The sequence below is a fragment of the Mustela nivalis genome (assembly GCF_964662115.1).
Source record: "Mustela nivalis genome assembly, chromosome: 4".
NCBI classification, from domain to species: domain Eukaryota; kingdom Metazoa; phylum Chordata; class Mammalia; order Carnivora; family Mustelidae; genus Mustela; species Mustela nivalis.
In genome coordinates this window covers 36,176,377-36,200,279 of record NC_139023.1, presented here as the reverse complement: position 1 = coordinate 36,200,279, position 23,903 = coordinate 36,176,377, and the positions used below count along the sequence as shown (strand labels likewise).

The 23,903-nt window shown below is 46.8% G+C and overlaps 1 protein-coding gene across 8 annotated transcripts in view; it reads left to right on the top strand.

Annotated features, from left to right (window-relative positions):
* The window catches only part of TBC1D1 (TBC1 domain family member 1), a 227,663-nt gene that overhangs the window by 141,247 nt on the left and 62,513 nt on the right, over positions 1–23,903 (top strand). For 4 of the 8 annotated variants that reach the window (XR_014311231.1, XM_082728915.1, XM_082728919.1 and 1 more), the window contains 3 exons: positions 667–828; positions 1,636–1,755; positions 2,654–2,793. Coding sequence is in view for 7 of the 8 variants with exons in the window: in XM_082728915.1 (XP_082585041.1) it covers positions 667–828; positions 1,636–1,755; positions 2,654–2,793 (422 nt within the window). In the remaining variant the exon portion in view is untranslated. The remainder of the gene's footprint in view (positions 1–666; positions 829–1,635; positions 1,756–2,653; positions 2,794–23,903) is intronic. The other 4 variants (XM_082728917.1, XM_082728916.1, XM_082728920.1 and 1 more) reach the window with 1 other exon arrangement.

The window sequence follows — 23,903 nt, the reverse complement described above, 5'->3', positions numbered from 1 at the left end:
AGTTCTCTTGCTTGGCCCGCAGTTTCACACAAGCAGAGGTGGTAGGAAAGAGGTATCCCTGACAGTACATTTCCCTGCTCGCCAAGAGTGCAGCTTCCTAATGGACCTCGCTGGACCATCACGCTGGGGTGGGGAGGGTGAAAAAATGACCATGTCCCTTCCTCCCTCCCTCCTTAGCATACCTGTTTTGCTTTTTGCTTCCTTATGAACTCTTTCCTCATTTATGCACAAGAAATGAAACCTTGAGTTCAAGGCAGGTCATTGTTTACTTTAAAGAGAAATGTATTTTAAAAACTACGGATTTTGTTTTGCTTTCCTTTGCTTTTGGTTTAAGTAAAAAACAAAAAGAAATTGCTGTCAGTTTCTAAAAAGGGAAGAGAGGAAAAAGCACTGTTGGGTGTGTATATGCGTGAGAAATGGTCAAGAATGACTTTCCACCCTACTTTTTTTTTTAACTGAAAACTACCTTTGCCAATGAGACAGTGGATACGGAAGTGAAGAGCCCTCCTCTGACTATGACAGCTGCTGTTGAAATAAGCGGACAGCAGCCCAGCCTGCTCTGGCCTGTTTCCTCTGCGTCCCCAGTCTGCATCCCCCCTCGGGGGGCCCCCTTGGCTCCCCGCTCTCCCCGCTAATCGCCCTGCCTTCTCTCTAATTGCTATTTAGTGTGAATCATCCAGCTGTGGGCGAGTCTAAAAGTTGCTCAGGTCAGTCTTCAGCTCCTGCTCCTCCGTCTCGTCTTAACCCCTCCGCCTCCTCGCCCAATTTTTTTAAGTACCTAAAACATAGCTCAAGTGGAGAACCAAGTGGGAATGCCGTGCCGAAGAGGTGAGCACACTCACGCGGCAAGTTCAGTGTCGTTTGTCTTCCTGGGAAGTTTGCACAGAGAGGATGTGCTGCGTGGCGGGAGAGAACCCAGGGCCGCCGCGCGTGCACGCGCGCATGTGTGTGTGTGTGTGTTCTTGTCTGATTTTGGTTTTACTATTTTCAGTCTATCATCTGAACTGACTTGATTTACTATTAATTTTACTATCGATTAATCACTCTTGCCAGGTCTTCATGTCAAGCCATTTCATACATACTTATTTTCACATATCTCTGCCTGTTGTACGCACGTGCGTACACACACATGCACACACAATTTAACAAGAACTGTGTTTGATCTTATACACTGCAATTTGTGCCAAATCAAAAATGTCCTCATGAATTTAGGAAAATTATTTTTTTCCAGTTTGAAAGGAAAAGTCATTTTGGAAGATGGACTGATTTTTTGTTAGGTTTTTATTTTTTTCTGGTGAGAATGCTTAACATGAGATCTACACCCTTAACACACTGTTAAAGTGCATAGCACAGTCTTGCTAACCGTGGGCACAGTGTCACACAGATGATGTCTGGAGCTTGTTATGTTGCACGACTGAATGGACTGATGTTTTTGAATTAGTTCATTGACTCCATTCATTTAAGATAGAATTTTATTGACTGAACGTAGAAGTTAAATCTCATTTGTAAACTTCCTAATTTCTGACTTGGTTTAACTTTATTAGAGTAAGAACTAAAGTGTTTATTTTAAAGCTTATATTTTATACTTTTTGTGTTTGTGTTTCTTTATCCTGAACTCTCTTCTCAAACTCTCAGCATCTCCTACCGTAATGCCCTGCGGAAAAAACTTCATTCTTCTTCCTCTGTGCCAAATTTTCTTAAATTTCTGGCTCCTGTAGATGAAAATAACACCTCTGACTTTATGAACACAAAAAGGTAGGGTTTAATTTAGACATATCAAGCCTGAGTAGAAGTGTTGAATTGTTGATATATACAGGGATTTTTCAGCTGTTTTTTTATGACACTCAAAAAATCATTTTAGCTAAATCGACTCATATCTTCTTTCTTATACTTTCCTATTGAATATAGTCCTTTTGTTCCCCAGGTTTGACTAGGAGTAGTTTATTAATGTGGTGTTTTCAGAAGATTCAAGAAAGTCTTAAGCAGTTCTCTAAGTGGTAATAGTGTTTCTGGAGAGTGAACATATGGTTCTGGTGAATTAGTCAGGATGTCTGACCTGTAAGCCAAGGTGATCCGTAGTTGTGGGTGTGTACGCGGGTGTAAGTTTCACAGGCTTTCCCAAGTCCTGCGAATAGGAAGAAGAATCACTAATTAGACTATATTTATGTTATGTGTTGATAAATATACTTTATTTTGTAGTTTAAAAAATACGGATATTAAAATAGTTGTCATCAAGCAAATGACTGTGAATTATTGCCTTGAAGGTTCTGTGTAATCTAACTTTTTTCATTTTTACGGCCATCTGTGGAGATGCAGACCTATGCTGAGAAAATACTCCCACACTCGGGTTGGGGGAGATGGAGACCCTGCTGCCAGCACCCCCTTTAGACAGTTCCTCTTTCCAGAAGTGGGGCCAGGATCTTCATGTGATCTTCATGTGATCTTGTGATCTTCATGAAAAGTGTCCTATAAGAAAGCAATCCCTTAGGAGTGTTAAGTCACTGTGGGCTTGATTCAACTTTCAGGATTATCTGATTATGTTCTCTTATACAAAGATAATTTATAATGTGTTTTGTTTAAAAACAAAAGGTCAAGCTAAAATACCTGATTACATCTCCTCATCACTCATGAGTCCGTCATTTTGTGCTTTCAGTGACTTTGACTCCAAAGCTAACCACCTTGGCGATGGCAGCAGGACCCCCGTGAAGACACGGAGACACTCGTGGAGGCAGCAGATTTTCCTCCGAGTGGCCACCCCACAGAAAGCCTGCGACTCTCCCAGCAGATATGAAGGTACCGTACGCTCTGGAGATGAACCTGTGAGATTGTGGTATGAGGAACAGCAGTGTTAGGTGAAGGAAAAGATGAAATGAGATTTCAGGTCATTTCACCCCTGATTTTAAAGCTCCCTAGGTAAGAAGCTCAAATGACCGTGCCTATCGCTGTTTCCAGAGAGATCCTCAAATTCCAGGGATGCATGTAAGAGAACCCAGCAGCCTGCAGCCCCTCAAGTGAAAGACGGCGCCTCCGCCGAGCTCTTGGGACTGCTCCCCCACGTGTGTGTGGGAATGCGCAGGGGCTGCTTCCCCTCCCGCTCGCTCCCAAGCCCTGCTACCTGCCCCTGCAATCTGAGTGTGGGTTTGCTCTCTACCTCAGCGCAGTGGGCTTGTGGAGGGTGCCCAGGTCCCAGCGCTCCGGTTACACCTGTTACATCCCCTGCCGTGTCTGCTGCTGGCCCTTGGTGTGCTGTCACAGGAGGATCATCTTGTGCCCTCGCATCCTGCTTGTGTCTCCCAGATTCAGATTATGCCCTCAGGTCTTGTCTTTGGGCCTTCGTGTGTGGAGTCACAATGTAAAAAATGAGTTTAAATGTAGTTCTAAGCTTAAGATTTGTCTCTGCCCAGTGGTAACCTAAATTTTCAGCAACAGGTATTTCTTTTCCCTAATGCTCTTTAATCAGAAAGCTTTTTTTTTTTTTGGTAAGGAGAAGCAAAGCAGGGCACCTGGGTGGCTCAGTTGTTTATGGGTCTGCCTTCAGCTCAGGATTTGATCCCAGGGTTCTGGGATCAAGTCCCATGTTGGGCTTCTTGCTCAGCAGGGAGCCTGCTTCTCCCTCTGCCTCTCTGCCCTGCTCGTGATCGATCGATCTCTCTCTCTCTCTCTTCTCGCTCTCTCTCTCTCTACACACACACACACACACACACACACTCTCAAATACAATCTAAAAATCAAAAGCAAAGCAAAATAGTAGATCTCTCAAAGATTCCTTGAGTAGTTCTCTGGTTGTGTGTAGCACAGATTCATTCTTGTTCCTTGGCATACTTCTGGGCTGGAGTTAAGCAGCAGCTCAGATGACCCTGAGACTTTGCAGAGTATGTTTGGTGTGGCTGCCCCACATTGGGGGACTTCTATACCCTCCTCGTGCTCCTCACCCTCTGCCCGTTTCCTTCTTCTCTCTTTCTCCCTCTCCTTTCCACTTCCTCGCCCAGAGCTCTTTTTTTTTAAATTTTTTTAAAAAAGATTTTTATTTATTTATTTGACAGAGAGAGACACAGTGAGAGAGGAAACAGAAGCAGGGGGAGTGGGAGGAGGCGGAGCAGACTTCCCACCAAGCAGGGAGCCCGATGTGGGGCTCAGTCCCAGGACCCCGGGATCATGACTTGAGCTGAAGGCAGACACTTAATGACTGAGCCATGCAGGTGCCCCTCGCCCAGAGTTCTTAATATTTAATTTAAAAAATGCTTTCCCTGCCAGATTAAACAAGAGCCTGGTTTGGGTTCAACTAGCTTTGCAATATAAATCATATAACCTTTTTTACCTTGAGCTGTAAAATGGTTATAGTGAATGTTGGCTCTTCTTATCTCATGAAATTACATTAAATTATGAATACAAACGTACTTTGGAAACATAAGACATATTAAATGTAAAGCAATATAGTTATTTTTGTTAACCATTATTGAGGCCGGAGTGCTGGTATTAAGCTTCCCCAGTAGGAGGGACTAAGTAAAGGAACACTAGAAAGACTGGGTTTATAAATGCAGTGAGATCTTTTTTTTTTTTTTTAAGTCATAAATTGAGTTATTTCAGTGTGTATCAGTTTAGAAAGTTTAGTTTTAAAGATTTCATTTTCACTTTTGTAGATTGTGTAGAAATGTCCAACAGTCCGATTATGTGACCCAGTTCCTTCCTTCCTAAACGTCTAAGCCCAGGGGATCTTCTGGGGTGGTGGCTGTGGGAAACTGCGGGCTTGTCAAGTGCCTAGCCTGGGAGGCTGTATCCCTTGTGGGAGCTCTGACGGCCGAGGAAGTGTGGCGAGCTCTGCGGGCCCTACCACAGGGCTGCTCTCTGCCTGAGTGGGGAAGTGTGGTGAGTGCCCAGATGGACGCTGGTGTCTCCCAGTTGGTGTCTGAGGGACTGGAGTCAGAAGGTTGGTCAGTGCTGGCACAGTTGCCTCTCTGGAAGACCCCAAGATAAAGTGGGCGAGCAGAATGCACTGTGGGTCCATGCGAGAATGTGACCTTGTGTGACCCAGGGGGTAGAAGCGCTGGGGCTGTAATATGTCTCCCCCTTCTCTTTTTGGAGGCTTCTGTTTTTAGTTGGTTTAGTCTGGAAGTACCGTAAGAAACGGATGTTTAATTAACCCCAAGCGGCATTCTTATTTATGGTGTTTGCAGTCGACAGGGTTCCTTGGTGAATTCTGGGCTAGCCAACACTGTTGGACCAAAGTTTGCAGTGAATAAGTTAGGATGATGCATCATTTCCCCAGAGGCCAGAGCACTGAGCAGATCACCCCCAGTCCCCCACAGCCTGGGCTGCACGGTCTCTCCAGACCGAGAACAGAACATTGGGTATTTCTCAGGCCCCCACTGGAATGGTACTGGAGCGCTGACAGTCCACCTGGCAGGGCCCCAGGAGTCGCTTGCTTGTGTATTGATAGAAAGCAGAGAGCTGGCCTCCTCAGTGTCGGAGGGTCTGGGGAGTCATGAAGGTGAACTTAGGGAAGGAATTTAGAGCTCATTTAGAAATCTCTTCTGAAGGCTGGAGCCAGAGTGGCTGTGTTTAAATCACAGCTTTCCCCCTTAGGAGCCTTGAACTGGAACAAGCTGTTGAAATGTCTCCCCCGTGATAGGGGGTTCATTATGCCAATTGCCATACTGAGTGAAATAAGGACGCATGATATTTCCACTGACATTTTATTTCAAAGCTTTCAGAATTCATAGGTTAGAAAAAAAATCCGTGAGGCCAAAATTTTCAATGTGCAGAAAGGTCCCTCTGGATCTCGGGGCCACTGCTGCTCCTGCCTCAGCCCCTCCACAGGGGGGCACCTTCCTATCGCCTGGAGCCCCTCATGGGAGCTTCCGAGCTCAGTGGCAGGGATTTGATTCCCTTTACTGCCAGCGGGAGTGGGAGCGGGAGCTGGATGGCCGTGCCTCCCTCTTCCTCTTCCCCTGCCTTAGTGGAGAGGCCAGCCTGCTGCTGAGGGCTCCTCCTCCCAGGTCCTGGTGGCACCCTGTTAGCAGGTGGGGCGGGCAGAGAACAGGAAGGGACAGGAGGGAGGCCAAGGAAGGGGGAGCCACACTGTGATTTGTGGCGGAAATGACAGAACAGCAGCAACACCAGAAGTGGGGTTTCAAGTAGAGCTACCCTATGCCCCAGCAATGGCACTACTGGATATTTACCCTAAAGATACAAATGTAGTGATCCAAAGGGGCACGCACACCCGAATGTTTATAGCAGCAATGTCCACAGTAGCCAAACTATGGAGAGAACCTAGATGTCCATCAACAGATGAATGGATAAAGAAGATGTGGTGTATATATACAGTGGAATATTATGCAGCCATCAAAAAACGAAGTCTTGCCATTTGCAATGATATGGATGGAACTAGAGGGTATTATGCTAAGCAAAATAAGCCAATCAGAGAAAGGGAATTACCATATGATCTCTCTGATGTGAGGAATTTAAGAGGTAGGGTAGGGAGTCATAGGGGAAGGGAGGGAAAAAATGAAACAAGATGGGGTCAGGAGGGAGACCAACCATAAGAGACCCTTAATCTCCGGAAACAAACTGAGGGTTGCTGGGGGGCGAGGGGGTAGTGTTAAGTTGGCTGGGTGATGGACATTGGAGAGGCTATGTGCTATGGTGAGTGCTGTGAAATGTGTAAGACTGATGATTCACGGACTTGTACCCCTGGGGCAAATAATACATTATATGTTAATTAAAAAAAAAAAAGAAGTGGGGTTTTGAGGCTTAAAAGTAGTGCCCCAGTAGTATTGCAGGGACCATACCTCACGGGCACTGTAGAGACTAATATGTGGTGATGTATGAAATGTATTTAAATGTGCAGCAGTAATGGGTTTGAAACCCTCGGTGCACTGGCTGAGTGTGGAGTAAGGGCCGTGGGTGACTGTGGGAAGCAGCCTGTCCCATTTCAGAACAGCTCTCAATTTTCCGGTGAATCTCTTAGATTGAACCAGATCCTGCTCCCTCTGCCTCTCTGCTCTGTGTCTGAAGCCACACAATATGCCTCTACTTCCCGTTGTTCAGGTGGTAGGAGGTCATGGAAACCACGACTTCCTCTAAAGCTCCTCCCCAGCTGAACTGCCCTCACCCTCCTGCGGGTCACTGTCGAATCCCCCTCCAGTCTAAGTCTTGTCCTCCAAGCACACAGTGTCCCCAGCTGCTGGGCCAGGCACCCACACAGCGTGCAGCTGTCCCTCGCCTTCTGGTATACCTCCTCCTCCACTGACTGTTTTCTTCGTGTGGCTTCACCTTCCTAATCTGTTTCTGCTTTAAGTCATGACCTCACATTCCTGTATCTTGACTGTAGCTTGTCCTTTGGAGCATTCATTACTATTTAAAAATCATACAGATTTCTAGGTACCCTCAAAATATTTTCATTTTTTACAAAAACGAAGCTCTTTGCCCACGCACCTTGTCCTTGGGAAGTGCTAGAGCACTGGCCAGTCCTTCGGGGTGGTTCTAAAACTTGATACTGATGAGCAGTACATTGAGGAGAGCGGAGAGTGGCGTGAAGTTGACAAGGCACATCTCCGCCTTTACGTATTGAACACAGCAGGGCTCCGCGCAGACGCAGCCCTGGCCCTGCCCAGCCCATTATCCTCACCGATTCTTCAGGCTCCAGCTACTGAACTAGTGTGGGTTCTCCCCATTTCCTGCAGGGAGGTGTCCTGAGAGCCCCCTCCCACCGTGCCGTGCTAGTGACATCGCGATACATCGCCCACCTGTTTTCTCTGATGGAGGCTTCTGCGGGGGTCCCTGGCTCCTGCCACACATGCCCTGAGGCCTTTGCATAGGCTGTTTCTCTGTCTGGAATGCTGTTCCCATAAGCCAATTAACCTCCTCACCTGCCTCAGATCATTGCTTAAAGTCACTTTTCCAAGGAGGCCCCTCCTGGCCACTCCGTTTCAAATCCTACCTCCGTTTCAGATCCTCCTACTGCCAGACGTTCCTCGTTCCTCGTCTCCTCCTGACTTTCCCCCTAGCACTCCCTTCCTTGTAACACGCTCTAGGATTTACTTACTCATGATCTTTGTCATCGGCTTCTCTAATCTTTATAGGCCTGATGACTTTTAAAGAAAGGCAAGTAAGTTGCTCAGATTTTCACAAACTTCGTATATGCTCATTAGTGATTTCTTAACTCCCTCTCTCTTCCTCCTCTATGGGAACACGTTCTTATGCCCTTTATTTAGAATTAAATATCGAACGGGTTTGGGGGTTAGAGTGTAGGTACTCTGTATGAGAGGGAGAGAGAGAATAAAAGCATTTAGGACTCTGAACTGGTATAATAATAATCACGTATGGCATTCTCTGTGGCGTGTGCTTTATAGGAATTCTTGAATTCCCTGTCAGCCTTAGGAAGGCTGGCATTTTTATGACACTCATTTCACAGATGAGGGAGCAGAGGCTTGAATTGACTTAAATCCCTTTCTCCAAACCACAGAGCTAGTGGGCGACAGAGGCAGGCCTGGAGCTCACGGACCTGTGCCCTGAGGTTCGTGCTGTGACCCGCACAGGAGCCCAGCAGAGATGTGCAGCTCGGCCTCCCGGGTGTGGTTCCTCTTCTGGAATCCCAACCCAGAGGATGCTCCTGCCCATGCCTGCCCTGGGCGTTTATTCTGTCTGTGCACGGGTCTCCGTGTCAGCTAGGCAGCCCCCTCCCCTCCCTCCACCCCCGCCATTTCTGAGTATCTTAATGTGTGGACTCGCTTTTGGTCATCTGTCTCCCCCTCCATGTCCCCATCGGGACTGGAGTGTGCAGAGGAAAGAGAGAGATTTCTCAGTGTCAGTCTGTGACTTTGCTCCCAAACCAGGCATCCTCAGCCTCTTCCTGTGTCTGGTCCCCATCTCCAAGGCACAGAGATCCCACCTCCTTCCACTGTGCTCTGGGACCATTTGGCCCCACGCTGAAGTGTGTGTCCCTCACAGCTGGGACACCTCCAGATTGTTTTGGCCAGACTGTCCCTGGCAGTGGGTGTGCTGCTGCAGGTGGCTCGTGGCCTCTGTTCCCCCCTTGCCCCGTGGGCTGGACCTGCGGGCGAGCCCAGGTGTCTGACTCTGGCGGCCCCAAGGAGCTCACTCTTGGGCTTAAGCACAGCAGGCAGGAAGTGTCCTTGCTGGGAACCCTGAATAGGGCCTTTTCAAGTGTTTCAGATGCTCAGAGTGTCTCCTTGTGACCATTTGGTATTTCTCTCCTGGCAGCGCACACTTAAGTTAGACAGGAAACCTTTTGGCCTTTTTTCAAGCTGAAGAAGTGAGGCCCCTCTCCGTGCCCGTCCCCTCCGTTTCCTCCCACTCTGGTAAATACCAATAAACCGCCAGTGACTGAAAAGCCATGGTGTTTGTATTAGTGTTCAGAATATAAGTGAAGGAGAAATAGGATTTCCTGTAACTTTGGGGTCCTAATTTTTTTTAACGGATGGGCTCAGACCTGGAGAGAAGGGTGTTAGTGAGCAGGGAGTGTGGCTCTAAGTGTAGTACAAGACGAGGAAAATACGAAGGCCTTGTGGTCAGAGGTGGGCAACAGAATCAGCTGGTCGCTTACTTGAGGGCCTTTACTCAGGGGCATGTGACTTTCTGTATACAAAAGCTCTGTGAAATAATTTAGTCAGAAGAATCTGAATTTTGTGTTCTGGAGACCCATCTGAAGTAGGTAGGCAGTTAATTTCTATTGAGAAACGTACTCACATATGTCTAGTAGGACCAGCACAAACATTCCCAAATCCCAGACTGTTTTACTTTTGTAACTCAACAGAGACCAGTTGGTTTGTTGTGGGAATCCCTGCTTGACTTCAGCACAGTCTAGGTGGGATCGTTCCCATCCTGAACTTTGGAGGGGCCGGGTGGGTGACCGGCAGTGCACTGAAGGGGAAGCAGTGAGTAGGGGAGTCCCCAGTTGGTACTCGAAGACTTGGCAAGCAGATGTTTTTGCAATAAAACAAACATAGTTAGATCATAAAATTGAATCCAAAAACGCTGCCCGAGTGCTTACATTTAAAGCAGGAGTCCTCAGTGGGGCTCTAAGTTTGTGGTGGCTGCCTGTGGCTACTGTCCCAGAAGTCCCAGGAAGATGTATTCTCTCTCCGTTGTGTCTGGGTTCTTTGGGTGAGGAGTCTGTGGTGTGGGATGCCAAGTGTGGGGACGGTCAGTGGAGTAAACTATGAACTACCCAGACGTTGTATCATGGAGATGCCGTTCAGTCCGCCTCGGGGAGAAGCTGCTGAGGGTTGGGAGTGCTCAGGGCTGCGTGTGTAGGACACTGCTGAGTGCAGATGTCATTGCTCCGAGAGGGTATCCATGCTAAAGTCTGGATGGCAGCCTTCGCATTTTTAGAGCTTTCTCAGTGTTGATCCCACCATAGGCCTGCCCCAGAGGTGGAGCTGGGGGAGGTGGTCTCCTCCCTCAGACAAAGACGTGATGGCATCTGTACATTGAGTGGTCCCCAATGTTCATGTGCTTGGAGTCCTCTGGGGAACCCGTGCAGAGGCAGGCTCTGATCCGGTGGGTCCAGATGGTCTCCCTTTCTGACAGACGTGCCCCGGTGATGCCGATGGTGCTGGTCCAAGATGAGTAGCAAGAGCTTAAAACAAACAACCATGATCAATCCAGCCCGGACCTTCTGGACTCAGAGTGGGACTCCTGTGCCTCTTTCTGCCATGACGCATTGCTGCGGATCCCCCAAGGGGACTCCCACATGTCTCAGACCTCCAAGAAATCTGGGTTACCAGTGACTTTTTTTGAGAAGGTTGGTGCTTCCTAGAGAAGGAAAGGGTTTTCTGGAGAAAATGCAGTGATACACATGTGCTAGTAGCGATAAGAACAATTTGATAATGTGCCAAATGCAACCAAGTGTGTGGTGCTCTGCCTCTTTCCTGCCCCCTTATTTTCCAGGGAAGCTTTGCCTCTTGGGTGGCCCCCAGGGCACAGAGACTGTTCAAGTGTTTGTTTTCTTAGTGGGCTCTGACCCCATTGTCAGGCCTGCAGAATGTGGAAAGTCAACTCCTGACCAGGTACTTGGTAGCAGAAACACTCCACAGTTTTGTCTTCTAGTGTATCATACAGAAGATAAGTCTTTGTTGTTAAAGAAATAATTTTTTAGCTAACTCTGGACTCCAGGAAGAGGGCAAATCTTTCTCTTTACCTCTGTGTGCCAAGGAACAATTTTAGTGGCAGTCTGATAGCTTTTCCTGAAGTGTTTCAGATTACATTGTGTATTGACAGATTCCACCAACAATAGGAAGCATTCAGACTTTCTATGTCTTGTTTAAAAGAGAAAAAAGAAAAACACATCTAATATAGATAAGATTTATTGATTTGAAACCCATAGTATAAGCAGAGTCCAGTGAAACTAACACGCAAAGGGTTTTGTGTTGTGAGTATAGCTGTGTCTAATTTACGATCAGCTTAAGTCTGCTGGATGAGATATTAGATATAGACACTGATGGCCAGACTAAGGAATGTACTTGGAATCTTTATAATGATTATATCGTGCAACACGTAAAAACCGTTATAGAACTATGATTTGTGTTGTACATAGCCAAATTTTCAAGATATATACCATTAGGAAATTTTTAATGGATCACATAAGCGGAATGACTACAAGTAAAACTTCACTGAAAATGGGAGTAGCCTAGTGACACCGGTATGACCTTTTGTTTGGTCCCCGGTTCTTGGCTTTCCCTGTGCGCCAGAGTCACCTGGGGAGGTTTTAAAATACAGCCGCACCTGCCCCTCTGCATTCCGCCTCAGTTGGGTGGGGATGGGGCCTGGGCATGAATTCTTTGAACACACTCACACAAAAGAAACCCCCATAGAGGATTCTGTTTGCTTTCCCAGTTGAGATTGCTGGTGGAGATGGCAGAGGGTGCCCTGAGGCACCGTCACCACTTGGTGGCAGTGTTGTTTTCCGTGTCTTGAGGGGCCTGTGTTCCTTCCAATCTCAGATAGCCCTTTTTTTTCCTCCTGTGATTTTGTTTTTGGTCTTGTTTTTGTTAAAGTATGTATCTTCCTTGCTCATTTCTAGCTTATTTGAATGGAGAGAGCCACCTTCTGAAATTGGCATGCTTTCTTTTTCTACTGGGCTCTAGGGAGGGGGTAAAATAAGAAAGAAAAAAAAATGGTCTCTGGTTGCCAGTTGCATGGTTTTTTAAAAATTCTTCTTAATTTATTCTCCCTATAACTTTGCTTTTCTGCAGTGAATAAAGACCAGGTTCATAAAGATTAAATATCATAAGCCAGAAATATGATTGTTTATGGATTTCTTTGAAGTAGTTTGAAGCTACTAGATGTTTTTCCCCGTTATTGTGCTTCTTGGCCCTTCATTACCGTCATTGGGAAGCCATGGTAAATGGCAAGATTTTTACCTTTGTTGGCTAATTCTGTGAATGATAACAATTGTTAGCATCGATGGACATTTTCCTAATTAACTGCACGCGTTTGAACGTTCAACGCGTACGGTTCAGCCTTTGTGCAAAGGCTGGCACTACGGTTGTTGATGATACAAAGATACCATCTCAGCCTCTGCCACTTGGTAGGACGTCTGCAGGGGCAGAGGGCTGGAAGCCCCGTGATCTGAGGGCATCAGTGTGAATCTCTGCTTCCAGCACTCTGGTTGCAGGGAACTCCTCCTTAGGGCTAATCTAACTTCAGAGCCTTTGAAGGTGTGCCCCAGGCTTAATGTCCCAAGTAGAAGATCTTGATTTGTCACCTTTGAACCTTGATTTGTCTATGCCAGGGAGCCACTGAAGTTTATAAAGCCAAGGGGGATGGTAAGCAGTTTGAAAATATGTTTAGGGGGCTAAAATCTGTAGATGGATTCGAATACGAAGCAGCCTCAGATTCCGGGCAGGATTGTGGGCAAGGCGTCCTGCACACAAAATTAGAAGAGGCACTCACTTTGGGGCTCCTGTAAGTACCACCCCTGTGCTTACGCGGTCCTGAGAGCGAGGACCTTGGACGCTGGGCCTTGGGTGCCTGCTTCCCTCTCATCCTCCTGGCCCTCCCCCCCGCTGTGCCCTTCTCCCCTAGGGCCTGCTGTGTGACCTCAACAGCACTGCTGGGTAGGCTTGATTAGCTCTGAGGAAGGATATGTTTTGTTTTAAAAAATGACCTTTTTGAAATATAACTCATATATTTTACAACTTATCCATTTAAAGTGTATAATTTTTAAAAAAAATAACGCGTACCGTTGTTTTTAATCCCCATTTTCATGGAGTTGTGCAGTCATTAGCATAACCAAATTTTAAAACACTTCTGGCCCCGCAGAAGAAATGCCACACCTCCCGCACCTCCTTCAAGCCCAAGACAGCCGCTCCTCTGTTTGCTGTCTCTCCAGACTGCCTCCTCGGTCCCAGAAATGGAATCAGACACTACCTGGTCCTTTGCGGCTTTGTTCACTGAGCACGTTTGCAGGGTTCACTAGGCTGTGGCGTGTGTTAGTGCTTCACTCCTTTCTCTGAGCCGTTCACAGGCCGTTGTAAGGATAGGGCCACATCCTGTTTATCCCTTGCCAGGTTGATGGCCGTTCTGGTTCTTCCCGCCCGTTGGCTGTTAGGAACAGCAAGGCTGTGAACATTCATGGACCTGTTTGTGTGGACGTATGTTAAGGAAGGGTTTTGTGGGTGAGCCAGTGTGAACACACGCCTCTGGGGTCAGAATCACAGGTGACATTCTGATGGTTAGGCTTGTTAGGCCTGTGGCAGGGGCGGGGGTGGGCGGTGGGCACGAGGTTTGGTCCCTAGGACCAGGCTTCCCTGCTGTCTGGCCTTGTGTGCCTGCCTTCTGCTTTAGGCTGAGTGGGGTGGGGAGGGGACAGGGGACTCTGGTGTTGCCCCCAGGAGCACCCGGGAAGGCAAGGGGTGTGGGAAGCCTCTCTCAGGGCCCCCAGAGCTCTCCCAGTCCCAGGGAGGCCATCAGAGGGCCACGGGTTAGTGATATTGGCCCAAGATGACGTTTCTTTTAGCTCTTCTCAAACCGAGTGTACTTAAAATCCCTTGGAAGATTTGTGGAGACACATGTTACTGTTCCTAGTTCTGACGTTTGTGGTTCTGGAGATGGAATTTTGGGGGGAGCCTGAGAATTTGCATTTCTTACAGCTTCCCAGGTGACGCTGGTGTTGCAGGTTTGTAGGCAAGGGCACATCCCATTTAAACTCCAACCAAAAAAGTCCTCAGTGGTCATTAGTGAGATTAATAATGGACTGAAATTCAGAAATGTGTTCTATGGAAGATTATGGAGCAGCCAACAAGTCCTATTTTCTTTTTTTTCTTTTTTTTTTTTTTTTGTTTTTTTTTATTTATTTGACAGAGAGAGAGAGAGAGATCACAAGCAGACAGAGAGGCAGGCAGAGAGAGAGGAGGAAGCAGGCTCCCCACTGAGCAGAGAGCCCGATGTGGGGCTCGATCCCAGGACCCTGGGATCGTGACCCGAGCCGAAGGCAGAGGCTTAACCCACTGAGCCACCCAGGCGCCCCCAAGTCCTATTTTCTTTGCAAAGAAGTAATCATATATTAATACTAGCCATTGTAATTATCCTTATCACGTATTCAGTATTTTTGCACTCTTACACAGCTGGATGGTAATTCACATGGTGGCTTCCCGCTGGGGGGTGGCTCTGCTCTTTACCTTAGCGGCTAGGCTGAAAATGTCAGATGACGTGGCCTCTGCTCCCACGGCACTTAGTCTGCACGGCCACGATTCACACCAAGTCGGCTCTAAAGCCAGTCTCTTTTTCTTATATTTTATCTTTTTAACTAAGCTCTAGGCCCAGTGTGGGTCTTGAATTCATGACCCCAAGATTAAAAATCGTATGTTCCACATACTGAGCCAGTCAGGCGCCCCTGAATCCAGTCTCTTAAAACCAGTGATGAAATGTTGAGTTTTAGGAACATTTGCTTGAATTTGTGTTTGTGATAGGTGAAGGAACGATTCTTGTGTTGGAAGGATTCTAGAATTCAGTGCTAGCCTTTGCTAATACAGCACCCAGTTTAGGCATTATTGTATCCTAATTTTTAGAAACAGAACTAGAATTTTCCTAGTTGAATGGTTTCTATTAAGATCATTTGTTTAAATGAAGGAATGTGTATCTCCTGGAGGTAGCAAAGCCATACCTTCCCACTGGGCTAGCTAGCGGCTCCAGAATTACAGCTGTTGGCACATGGGATGATGGCCCTTGATTTTGTAAATGCTGAAATAAAGCCAAGGGATGCATTATACTACTTTCTAAATGGATTTTTTTCAAGTATATTTGTTTTACCACTTTCATCTGAATGAAAATATTTACAGAATGGACACTAACAAGATTTTAAACATCATTTATTGATAAGCAAATGCTGTAACTATGACCTTATATAATTCTGAAAATAATTTGTGGTGCCAGACTATGCATTTTACACTTGAGAGAATAATAGGTTTTTCACAGAACGTTGAGGTATTGTGGTTCACTTCCTGTCCAGGTGTGTTCGCTTGAGAACTTTTGATTAAGGACAGTTCTGGTGATGAGAGGTTATAATCTTACCTCAGTGGGTTTGGTTTTTAGAACTGTTTTTTTGGTAGCATCACCTTCCCCAGACAGTTACCGAGGGGAAATTGTTCTTAAGGGCACTGGCCTTGTGTTGGGTCACAGAAGCCGATGGCTTTGTTAGCCCAGCGAGGCTTCAGATGGTGGGATTTACAGGTCACAGGCAGGCAGAGCTGCCTTAACAAAGTGTTCTGTCTTCCTGTTGCTACTTGCAGAATGCGTTCATCATTCTGCCCCGGAGAAGTCTCTGCACCCCACATTCTGGAAGTTTCTTTCATCGTTCCTGACGCTGCCGTATGTCACAGACAGTGTGTGGCCTCAAGCAGAGCAGGCTGTGGACAGTCAGACCAGGTGTTTTACCAGCACAGAGCAGAGACCCTTGATTGCCAGGCCTCCTCAGTTCCCGCTCCCCGATTTTCTCTGCCCTGCCGGTTCCGCATTTTTTAGCCCCTCACCTCTAAGTGCCAAATATAATGTCTTCTAGAGATTGTCTGACTGAATGTCCTAGAAATCCTGCTACTCTGGCATAACGAGGAGGGACTGGTTTTTCTCACAAAACAAGGAGTTTGGAGGGTGTGAGAACACGGCTGTTTCCGTAGCTCCATTATGTGATGGTGATCTGCGGGCTTTTCTCTTTTCCTGTTGCACACTCCTGAGTGCCTCCCGGTCACGAGATGGCAGCCCCACCTTTGCTCCCCTCACACTTCCAAGACGGATGAAGAGGGAAACAGTAAGGAGGAAGAGGTGACCCCTCTGTACCCAGAGAGCCACACGGTGCAGAAATCCCTAGCAGAGCTCCCCTTGGTCTCGTTACCTGGAGCCATGTCATGGGCCACTTGCAGCTGCGAGGGCGGCTGGGAGACTGTGACCTTGGGCTGAGCGTGTTGCCGCCTCGTGCACCGTTGGCGGTTGTGAGGACGGAGGGGAGAATGGATGTGGGGGCGGCAGTCAGGGGTTGTCGCTCTGCCCGCGCACAGCACTTTGCCGCCCGCTCACATGCTGCCTTTCTGCACGGGCCGTTTCCTCTGCCCAGAAAGTTCCTCTTGCTCTCTTGTCCTCTGCGCACCCAGCACGCCACACTTCAGCCCCGGCAGACCCTCTTGATCTGTCCAGGCCCCTTCCATGTCACCGTTTTTTCCTCTCTTCTCTTGGACATAATCAGCCTCTCCTTCTCTGATGCGCGTCCCTGCTGGAGAGGCGTGTGCTCTGTCCTGGGGTTATCTGTCCCCACCTGTAGGACAGTGCTGTCCCATAGCTGCCACTAGCCACATAAGGCTAATTAAGCCTAAATGTAAACTTATTATCCTTAAATACGGTACAAGATGTAGCTCCTTACCCTAGCCCCACTTCAAGCGCTCAAGGACCATGTGTGACCAGTGGCTAGCTTGAGAACATTTCCCTCGTCCAGCTTCTCCTACACAGGCTGCTCGAGGTGACAAGCTCTTTAAGGCCCTACTTCACCCTGACCCCGTCACTCGGAACTGCAAATGCAGCCTTCAGGATAGCGTTCGTGTTGTGTCGTCTCCCAGCCGAGGGGTCAACTTGGGCAGAAGCTACGATCTTCTCCATCCAACATGGCTTCTAAAAATATGGTCACTGGATACGTAGGTGGTATTGGGTTCACTGCTTTTAAAGAATAGTAAAAGTACATGAGGAGTTGGAAATTTCCAATTTTTAATTTTATAGTTTAAGAAACCAAGGCTTTGAAAGGGAGAGGGACCCTACCTAAGGTCATATGGACCACCAGTGGTAGAAGGGACTGGACCCTTGGTTGCCCTGGCTGCATTCTCTTTTCTTCCCATTAAACCTGACCTCATTATCACCAACCTGCTTTCCCTGATTATGTTCTAGTCTTGCCTACCCACCAGTTTCTAGTTTCTTGAGAGAGGAAGTTGTTTTCAGCTCTCAGCTGTCCTCATATGCCCACTGCATATAGGCGGCATTCGGGGAATGCTCAGGAAACAGATGAGTCTTCGTCAGTCAGTGATTGTTCTGTTGCAAGAAACAGAAAATGACTCAAGCAAGCTTAATGAGAAGGAGGCTTTTAAAAATCAAGATAAGGGCAAGAGCTGGAAACCAAAAGTTGTTCGGAACCACGGAACACTCTCTGGCTCCCTCTCTTTGGGGCCATATAATTTTTCTTCTGGTTTCCTCTTTATTCTGCACACTGGCTTTCCCTGCTGACAAGTCACTCTGTACAGTCACACCAGCCTCCAAGTCTGTGCGTGACCTCTTCTCTCCAGGGGCAGCCGATGACCTAACAGCCAGTCTGGGTTTCCCTCGAGACGCTGGGGAGCTGATTGGCCCAATTCATGGCAGCTCCTCCGAGGAGGGACTGGAGAAGTATGGTGCCAGCCTGGCATGGGGAACCCACTCAACTTACTATCCAGACGGTGGGAAGGAACAGGGCGGGGCCCACACTGGAAGTAGAAGGCTCAGCCTCCAGCTCCCCACAAGTCGGTGTAAGCTTGCTGGTGATCTTGTTACCAGCCAAAGGCAGAACCGTGGTAGTGACAATAACTGGAGCTCACTGGCTTCATCACACTTTCGGGTTATCTGGAAGTAGGTGAAATGATGTGTGGCAAGCATGTACATTTCTCATTACCGGAAATGCTTAGAAAGGAGCTGGTGACCTTTTGTCAGAAATTCCGCTGCTAGGAAGGAAGTTTGATTAATATATTTACCCAGTAATAAGAATTTGGGATTCTTAGAGCAAGGTAGGGAGTTGTCATTGGCTCAGCAGCCAGAGGTGGCCAAGGTGTCCCTGGAGGAAGAAAGACCAGTGAGCCATTGCTGGGCTCCCCATGGACCTTAGACGGGTGGTATGGGAGAGCCCGCCTGGGGCTTGCGTCCACTTATGCCTCCTCGACAGGCCACTGTGAGCACCGTGGGCACATTTCTGGAAAGGATTTAAAGCTCCCTGAGGACAAGGACCCTGTCTTGTTATGCCTCTGGGACCTGGCACGGGGTTTGGTTCATAGATGAGTTGGTTCAACTTGAGTTTGGTTCAAGTTTCTGCTGGATACATGATAGATTATTTTGGAATATTAACCAAATATGGGTATTTTATTATAACGACTCAGATTATGTGTGACAATGTATACATGGAGAAAAAGTATAAAGAAAACATACTGATACTCTACAGAAGTTTGGAAAGTTATGATAATGGGTGATATTTTCCTCTTTTTCAATTTTATAAGGTAGTGACATTTGATAGTAGGAAGAACTAATTTTTAATTAAGAAAGATGTTCAAAACATATTTAATCTCATAGAGGGTTATAATAGAAACATAGTCCTGTCACAAATCATGGTAAACAGCAAGTATTCCAATTTGTTGGAAATGGACCTAATTATAAAATCACTTCTTGTGGACTTGAACGACAGATGCTCATTTGCTGATCTCCCTTCCACCCTTTCTGTTTGGAGTTATGCAACTTGGCGTAACCAGTAGTTTGAGTAGAGAAAGTGACAGCCTTAATTTGCAGAAATCTAGCCTAAAAGTTAGAGCTACAGCCCTTCCTTTGAAGAGATTTTCTGGTTGCCTTCTGGCCACTGTCCTCTTTCCTGCCTGAGGTGTTCTTGCCTCCCGAGGGTCCTTCCCTACCTGCTTGCCATCCCAGGAAGGACCGCAGGTGTCCTAGAGCACTTAGCTACCTAAGAATCTTTGAGATTCCAAATTATTCTGCACACCAGCTTTTCCAGCTGACAAGTAAGTCACTCTGTACAGTCACACCAGCCTCCAAGTCTATGTGACCTCTTAGCTCAGCAGAAATAAAATGGCAGTATGTTATGTTTATAGTTTCAGAGAATAGTTTAAACATAATTATTTGTTTAAAAATAAAAAAGTTACATTAAGAAATTTAAAAGCCCACGGAACCTTTTTCTCTATATCCAGTTGCTCCAAAGAGACCACGCTCCCTCTCCTCGGATCGCTGTGACTGTACAACTACAGACTTTGCTTTTGGAATTGTAATTGGTAGGCTGGTCCGAATCAGTGTGTTCGCTAAACTAACAGTTGGTTAAAGTTTAAACTCTGCAGTTGAAGTCATTTTAAGGTTCCTGATAATGCAGTGTTTTATTCCTTCTGAAGAAGTCACATCAGTGATATGAGAAAAGCAGACATACCATGGTGTCTATTTTTATTTCATTTTATTATGTTGTTAATTGAGGCGAAACTGGTCTATAACATCATATGAGTTTCAGGTGTGCAGTACTGTCATTTGACTCCTGTGTTCTTTATGAAGTGGTCCCTTCCGAAAGTCAGGTTACCACCCGTTCCCATGCGTCTGAGCCCCTTTGCCCATTTGCCTACCCCTTCCTCCTTCCCTTCTGATCACTCCCAATCTGTAAGTTCGGTTTTGGTGGTTTCGTTTTGTTTTGTTTTAGATTCCACATGAGTAAAGTCATACTGTTTCTGTTTTTCTTCTTTTGATTTATTTCACTCATCAGAGTCCCTTCCGGGTTCATCCATGTTGTCAGAAATGGCAGGATTACTTTTTTTTTCCCCCCCATGACTGGGTGGTCTTCTACCACGTCTGTGCACACCACATCTTCTCTGTCCACTCCTACAGCAGTGGACACGTATGTGGCTGCCTTTTCTTGGCTCTTGTAAATAATGCTACTGTGAACAGAAGGGACATCTGTCACCATTTCTATTGGTGTTTTTGCGTTCTTCACAGGAGTACCCAGGAGTGGAGTAGCTGGGTCGTAAGGTAGCTCTCTTCTTAACTTCTTGAGCAACCTCCATACTGTTTTCCACACTGGCTGCACCAGTTTGCATCCCCACCAGCCGTGCACGAGGGTTCCCTTTCCTCCACGTCCCCTCCAGCACTTGTTGTTTCTTGTCATCTTGATAACCCTTCTGACCAGCATGAGGGGAGAACTCATCATGGCTTCGGTTTGCGTTTCCCTGGGGGTTAGTGATGTTGAGCATATTTGCAAGGCCCTGGGACCATATAAATGTTGTTTTTGGAAAATCGCTCTTTACATCCTCTGCCCATTTTTTTTCTTAAAGATTTTATTTATTTATTTGACAGAAATTACAAGCAAGCAGAGAGGCAGGCGGAGAGAGAGGTGGGGAAGCAGGCTCCCGGCTGAGCAGAGAGTCCGATGTAGGGCTCGATCCCAGGACCCTGAGATCATGACCTGAGCTGAAGGCACAGGTTTAACCCGCTGAGCCACCCAGGCGTCCCACCTGCCCAATTTTTTTTTAATCGGATTGTTTTTTGTTTTTGTTGAATTGTGTGATTCCTCATATGTTTGGAATGTTAACCCCTTGTTGGATATGTGATTTGCAATATCTTCTCTTAATCAGTAGATTGCCTTTTTGTTTTGATGGTGGTTTCCTTTGGTGCAGAAGCTTTTTTTAGTTTGATATGATCTCGTTTGTTTTTGCTTTTGTTGGCCTTACCCTTGGAGTCAAATCCATAAAAACCATTAGGACTGATATCAAGGTGCTTACTGTTGCCGTTTTCATCTGGGAATCTTACAGTTCTTATGTTCAAGTCTTTAATCCATTTGAGTTAATTTGTGTATAGGGTATAAGCTAGCGGGCTAGTCTCATCCTTTTGCATGTGGCTGTCCAGTTTTCCCAACACGCGGTGTCCATTTCTAGTGGTGCAATGACCCAGGTCGTCACCCTCTAGATGCTTCTCAGGGGAGGGCTTTGGCCTTTTGCCTTTTCTGGTTTCCCGTGCTATTGTAAATTCACTGCCACACCAGTTCACCAGTTCACTGCCACAATCTCTGGCGGTCCCGCCCTCATGGAGTCGCAGAGCTCCTTTGGTTGTGAGTGATAACCGTTTTACTGCTGTGGGTTGGAAGTGGCTTTGTAATCATCCTCTTGCTACTTCATGCTTTTACGAATGGTGTAGTTCTGTCTCCTTCGGCAGATGTGTCTGTATTGATGCCTGTCCTAGACAGCAGACTCTGGGATGACAGCGTAAAAGGCTCTTGCTAATTCCGTATTTTTGTTTCACACTCCTCTTATGATACCCTGAGTCTGTGGAGCTCAGTAAAGTCTCTTTGATATTACTGAAAACGTAAAAGATTCTGAACTTTTCATGTTAGAAAGAGAAGGGATTCTTAATCCATTGTACAGATGAGAAGACTGAGGCTCAAAGCCCATATGACACCCAGGGGCCTTCATCTGCATTGTATTTGGGAATAGTGTCCAGGATCAGTGCCCCCCACATTCGCTGACTGCAGGGCAGCCCGAGTGGGAGCTGTGCAGGTGGCTGGGTCTGGGTGCTGGCTGTCCCCACTGCCTCCCACCTCTAGGACCCTGGGCCTGCGACCTGACCTCAGTCCTTCCCTTTGTAGCACGGGCTGGCAGTAATGGTCTCCCTCCATGAGAGGCAGTATTGCATAGTGAATGACAGCTTGGGCCCCAAGAAGGCAGAAGTGCATGGCCTTGGAAAACCTCAGACCCAGGGAGAGACACGTGTTTGTATGGCAGAGAGACAAGGCTTGGGAATGTTCTGACTACATGTTTTGAATTGGAGTGACCTTTGGGAGGATATCCTGGACTCTCAGATTTTCATTTACATCAGGACTCCTTCCTTGCACGCCCACCTTTTCTGAGTTGCTGGAGTTTTTAAAATGGGCCCTTTGAGATTTTTCCGTTGCCTCCTTCCAGCCCATGGTCCTCTGTTTTCTTTGTCCTGAGGAGAAATAAAATGATACTTGGTGCTGGTTGATAACTCCCATTGTGATGAATATTTCTGAAAATGGCTTCTGACTGCTGGTGAGGAAAAGAATAATTTCAGAAAGGCAGGATCCTTTGGAGAATCAGTGGGCAGCATCCTGGTTAAGAGTATGAATTTTAAAAAATAAATATATTTGTAAATTTTTCATGGTGATAAGAAATGCATAAAATTTATCATCTTCACCATTTTTTTCCTTGTGTTTAGAGGGATGACAAGTAGGCAGAGAGGCAGGCAGAGACAGATGGGGAAGCAGGCTCCCCGCCGAACAGAGAGCCCGATGCGGGGCTCGATCCCAGGACCCTGAGATCATGACCTGAGCCGAAGGCAGAGGCTTAACCCACTGAGCCACCCAGGTGCCCCAATATTCCCCACTTTGAAGTGTATAGTTTAGTAGTGTTAAGTTAGTTCACATTTTTTGTGCATTGGTTCTATAGAACTTTTTAATTTTGCAAAACTGAAATTCTATACCCATGAAACACTGACTGTTTACTCCCTCTTCCCTCGGACTCCTGCCATCCCTGCTCTACTCTCTGTTTTCTGTGAGCTTGACTACCTTAGCTACTTCCTGTAAGGGGAATCCGTATAGTATTTGTCTTTTTGTGACAGGCTTATTTCACTTAACATAGTGCTCTTGCTCTCAAGGTTCTTCCAGCATATGACAAGATCTCCTTCCTTTTTAAGACTGAATAGTATTCCGCTCTGTGAGGAAGGATCTGTTTTTTCCTCTCTCAGTGGATATTTAGGTTGTTTCTACTTCCTGGTCATAGCGAATAACGATGGCACTCGACATGGATGTGCACATATCTGCCCAAGATCTTGCCTTCAGTTCTTTTCCAGATGTACCTAGAAGTCGAATTGCTGGATCACATGGAGATTCTGTTTTTAATTTGGGGGGAAAGGAGCCACTGTACTGTTTTCCACAGCCGCTGCACCATTCTACATTCTACATTCCTGCCAACAGTGCGCAAGGGTTCCAGTTTCTTCATATCCTCACCGATAACGTTTTCTGGGGTTCTTCCGAAGTGGCCATCGTAATAGGTGCAAGGTGATACCTCATTGTGGTCTTGATTTGCATGCCTTTAATGAGTACTGGTGTTGAGCATCTTTTCTTATTCCTGTTGGCCATTTGTGTATCATCTTTGGAGAGATGTCTTTTTTCAAGTCTTGTGCCTACTTTGTAACTGAGTTATCTGTTCTTCCCATGTTGGTGAGTTGGGAAAGTATGGATCCTGAAGTGCAACTGGGTCTGGGCTTAAGTCCTGGCTCCTCTGAGTGTGAGCTGTTGACCAAGGGCAGTTGTCACAGAGTCCTATGTTGTCACACGGAGTGTGACATGCTGTGATAACAGCACCCACCTTGTGTTGCTCAGGATGATAGGATTGCCAGCAAGGAAGCACCCAAGAGATGGGCACTACCTGAGTGTAGACAGTCTGTTCCTTGTAGGGTTTGGGAGGCTCTGAAACCAGCTCTCAGTCTCCACCAAAAATGGCAGCCATCCTTGAATTCCGCGTCCCACCACCTTCCCTTTTATCATCGCTGGACTTTTAGGATGAGCAAAGGATTGCTCTTGGGTTGTCAGAGATTGCGGCATATGAAGGACACTCACGTCACCAGAAAGGACTTCTCTGAGCCTCCTGGACAGTGTGCAGGTGGTTCAC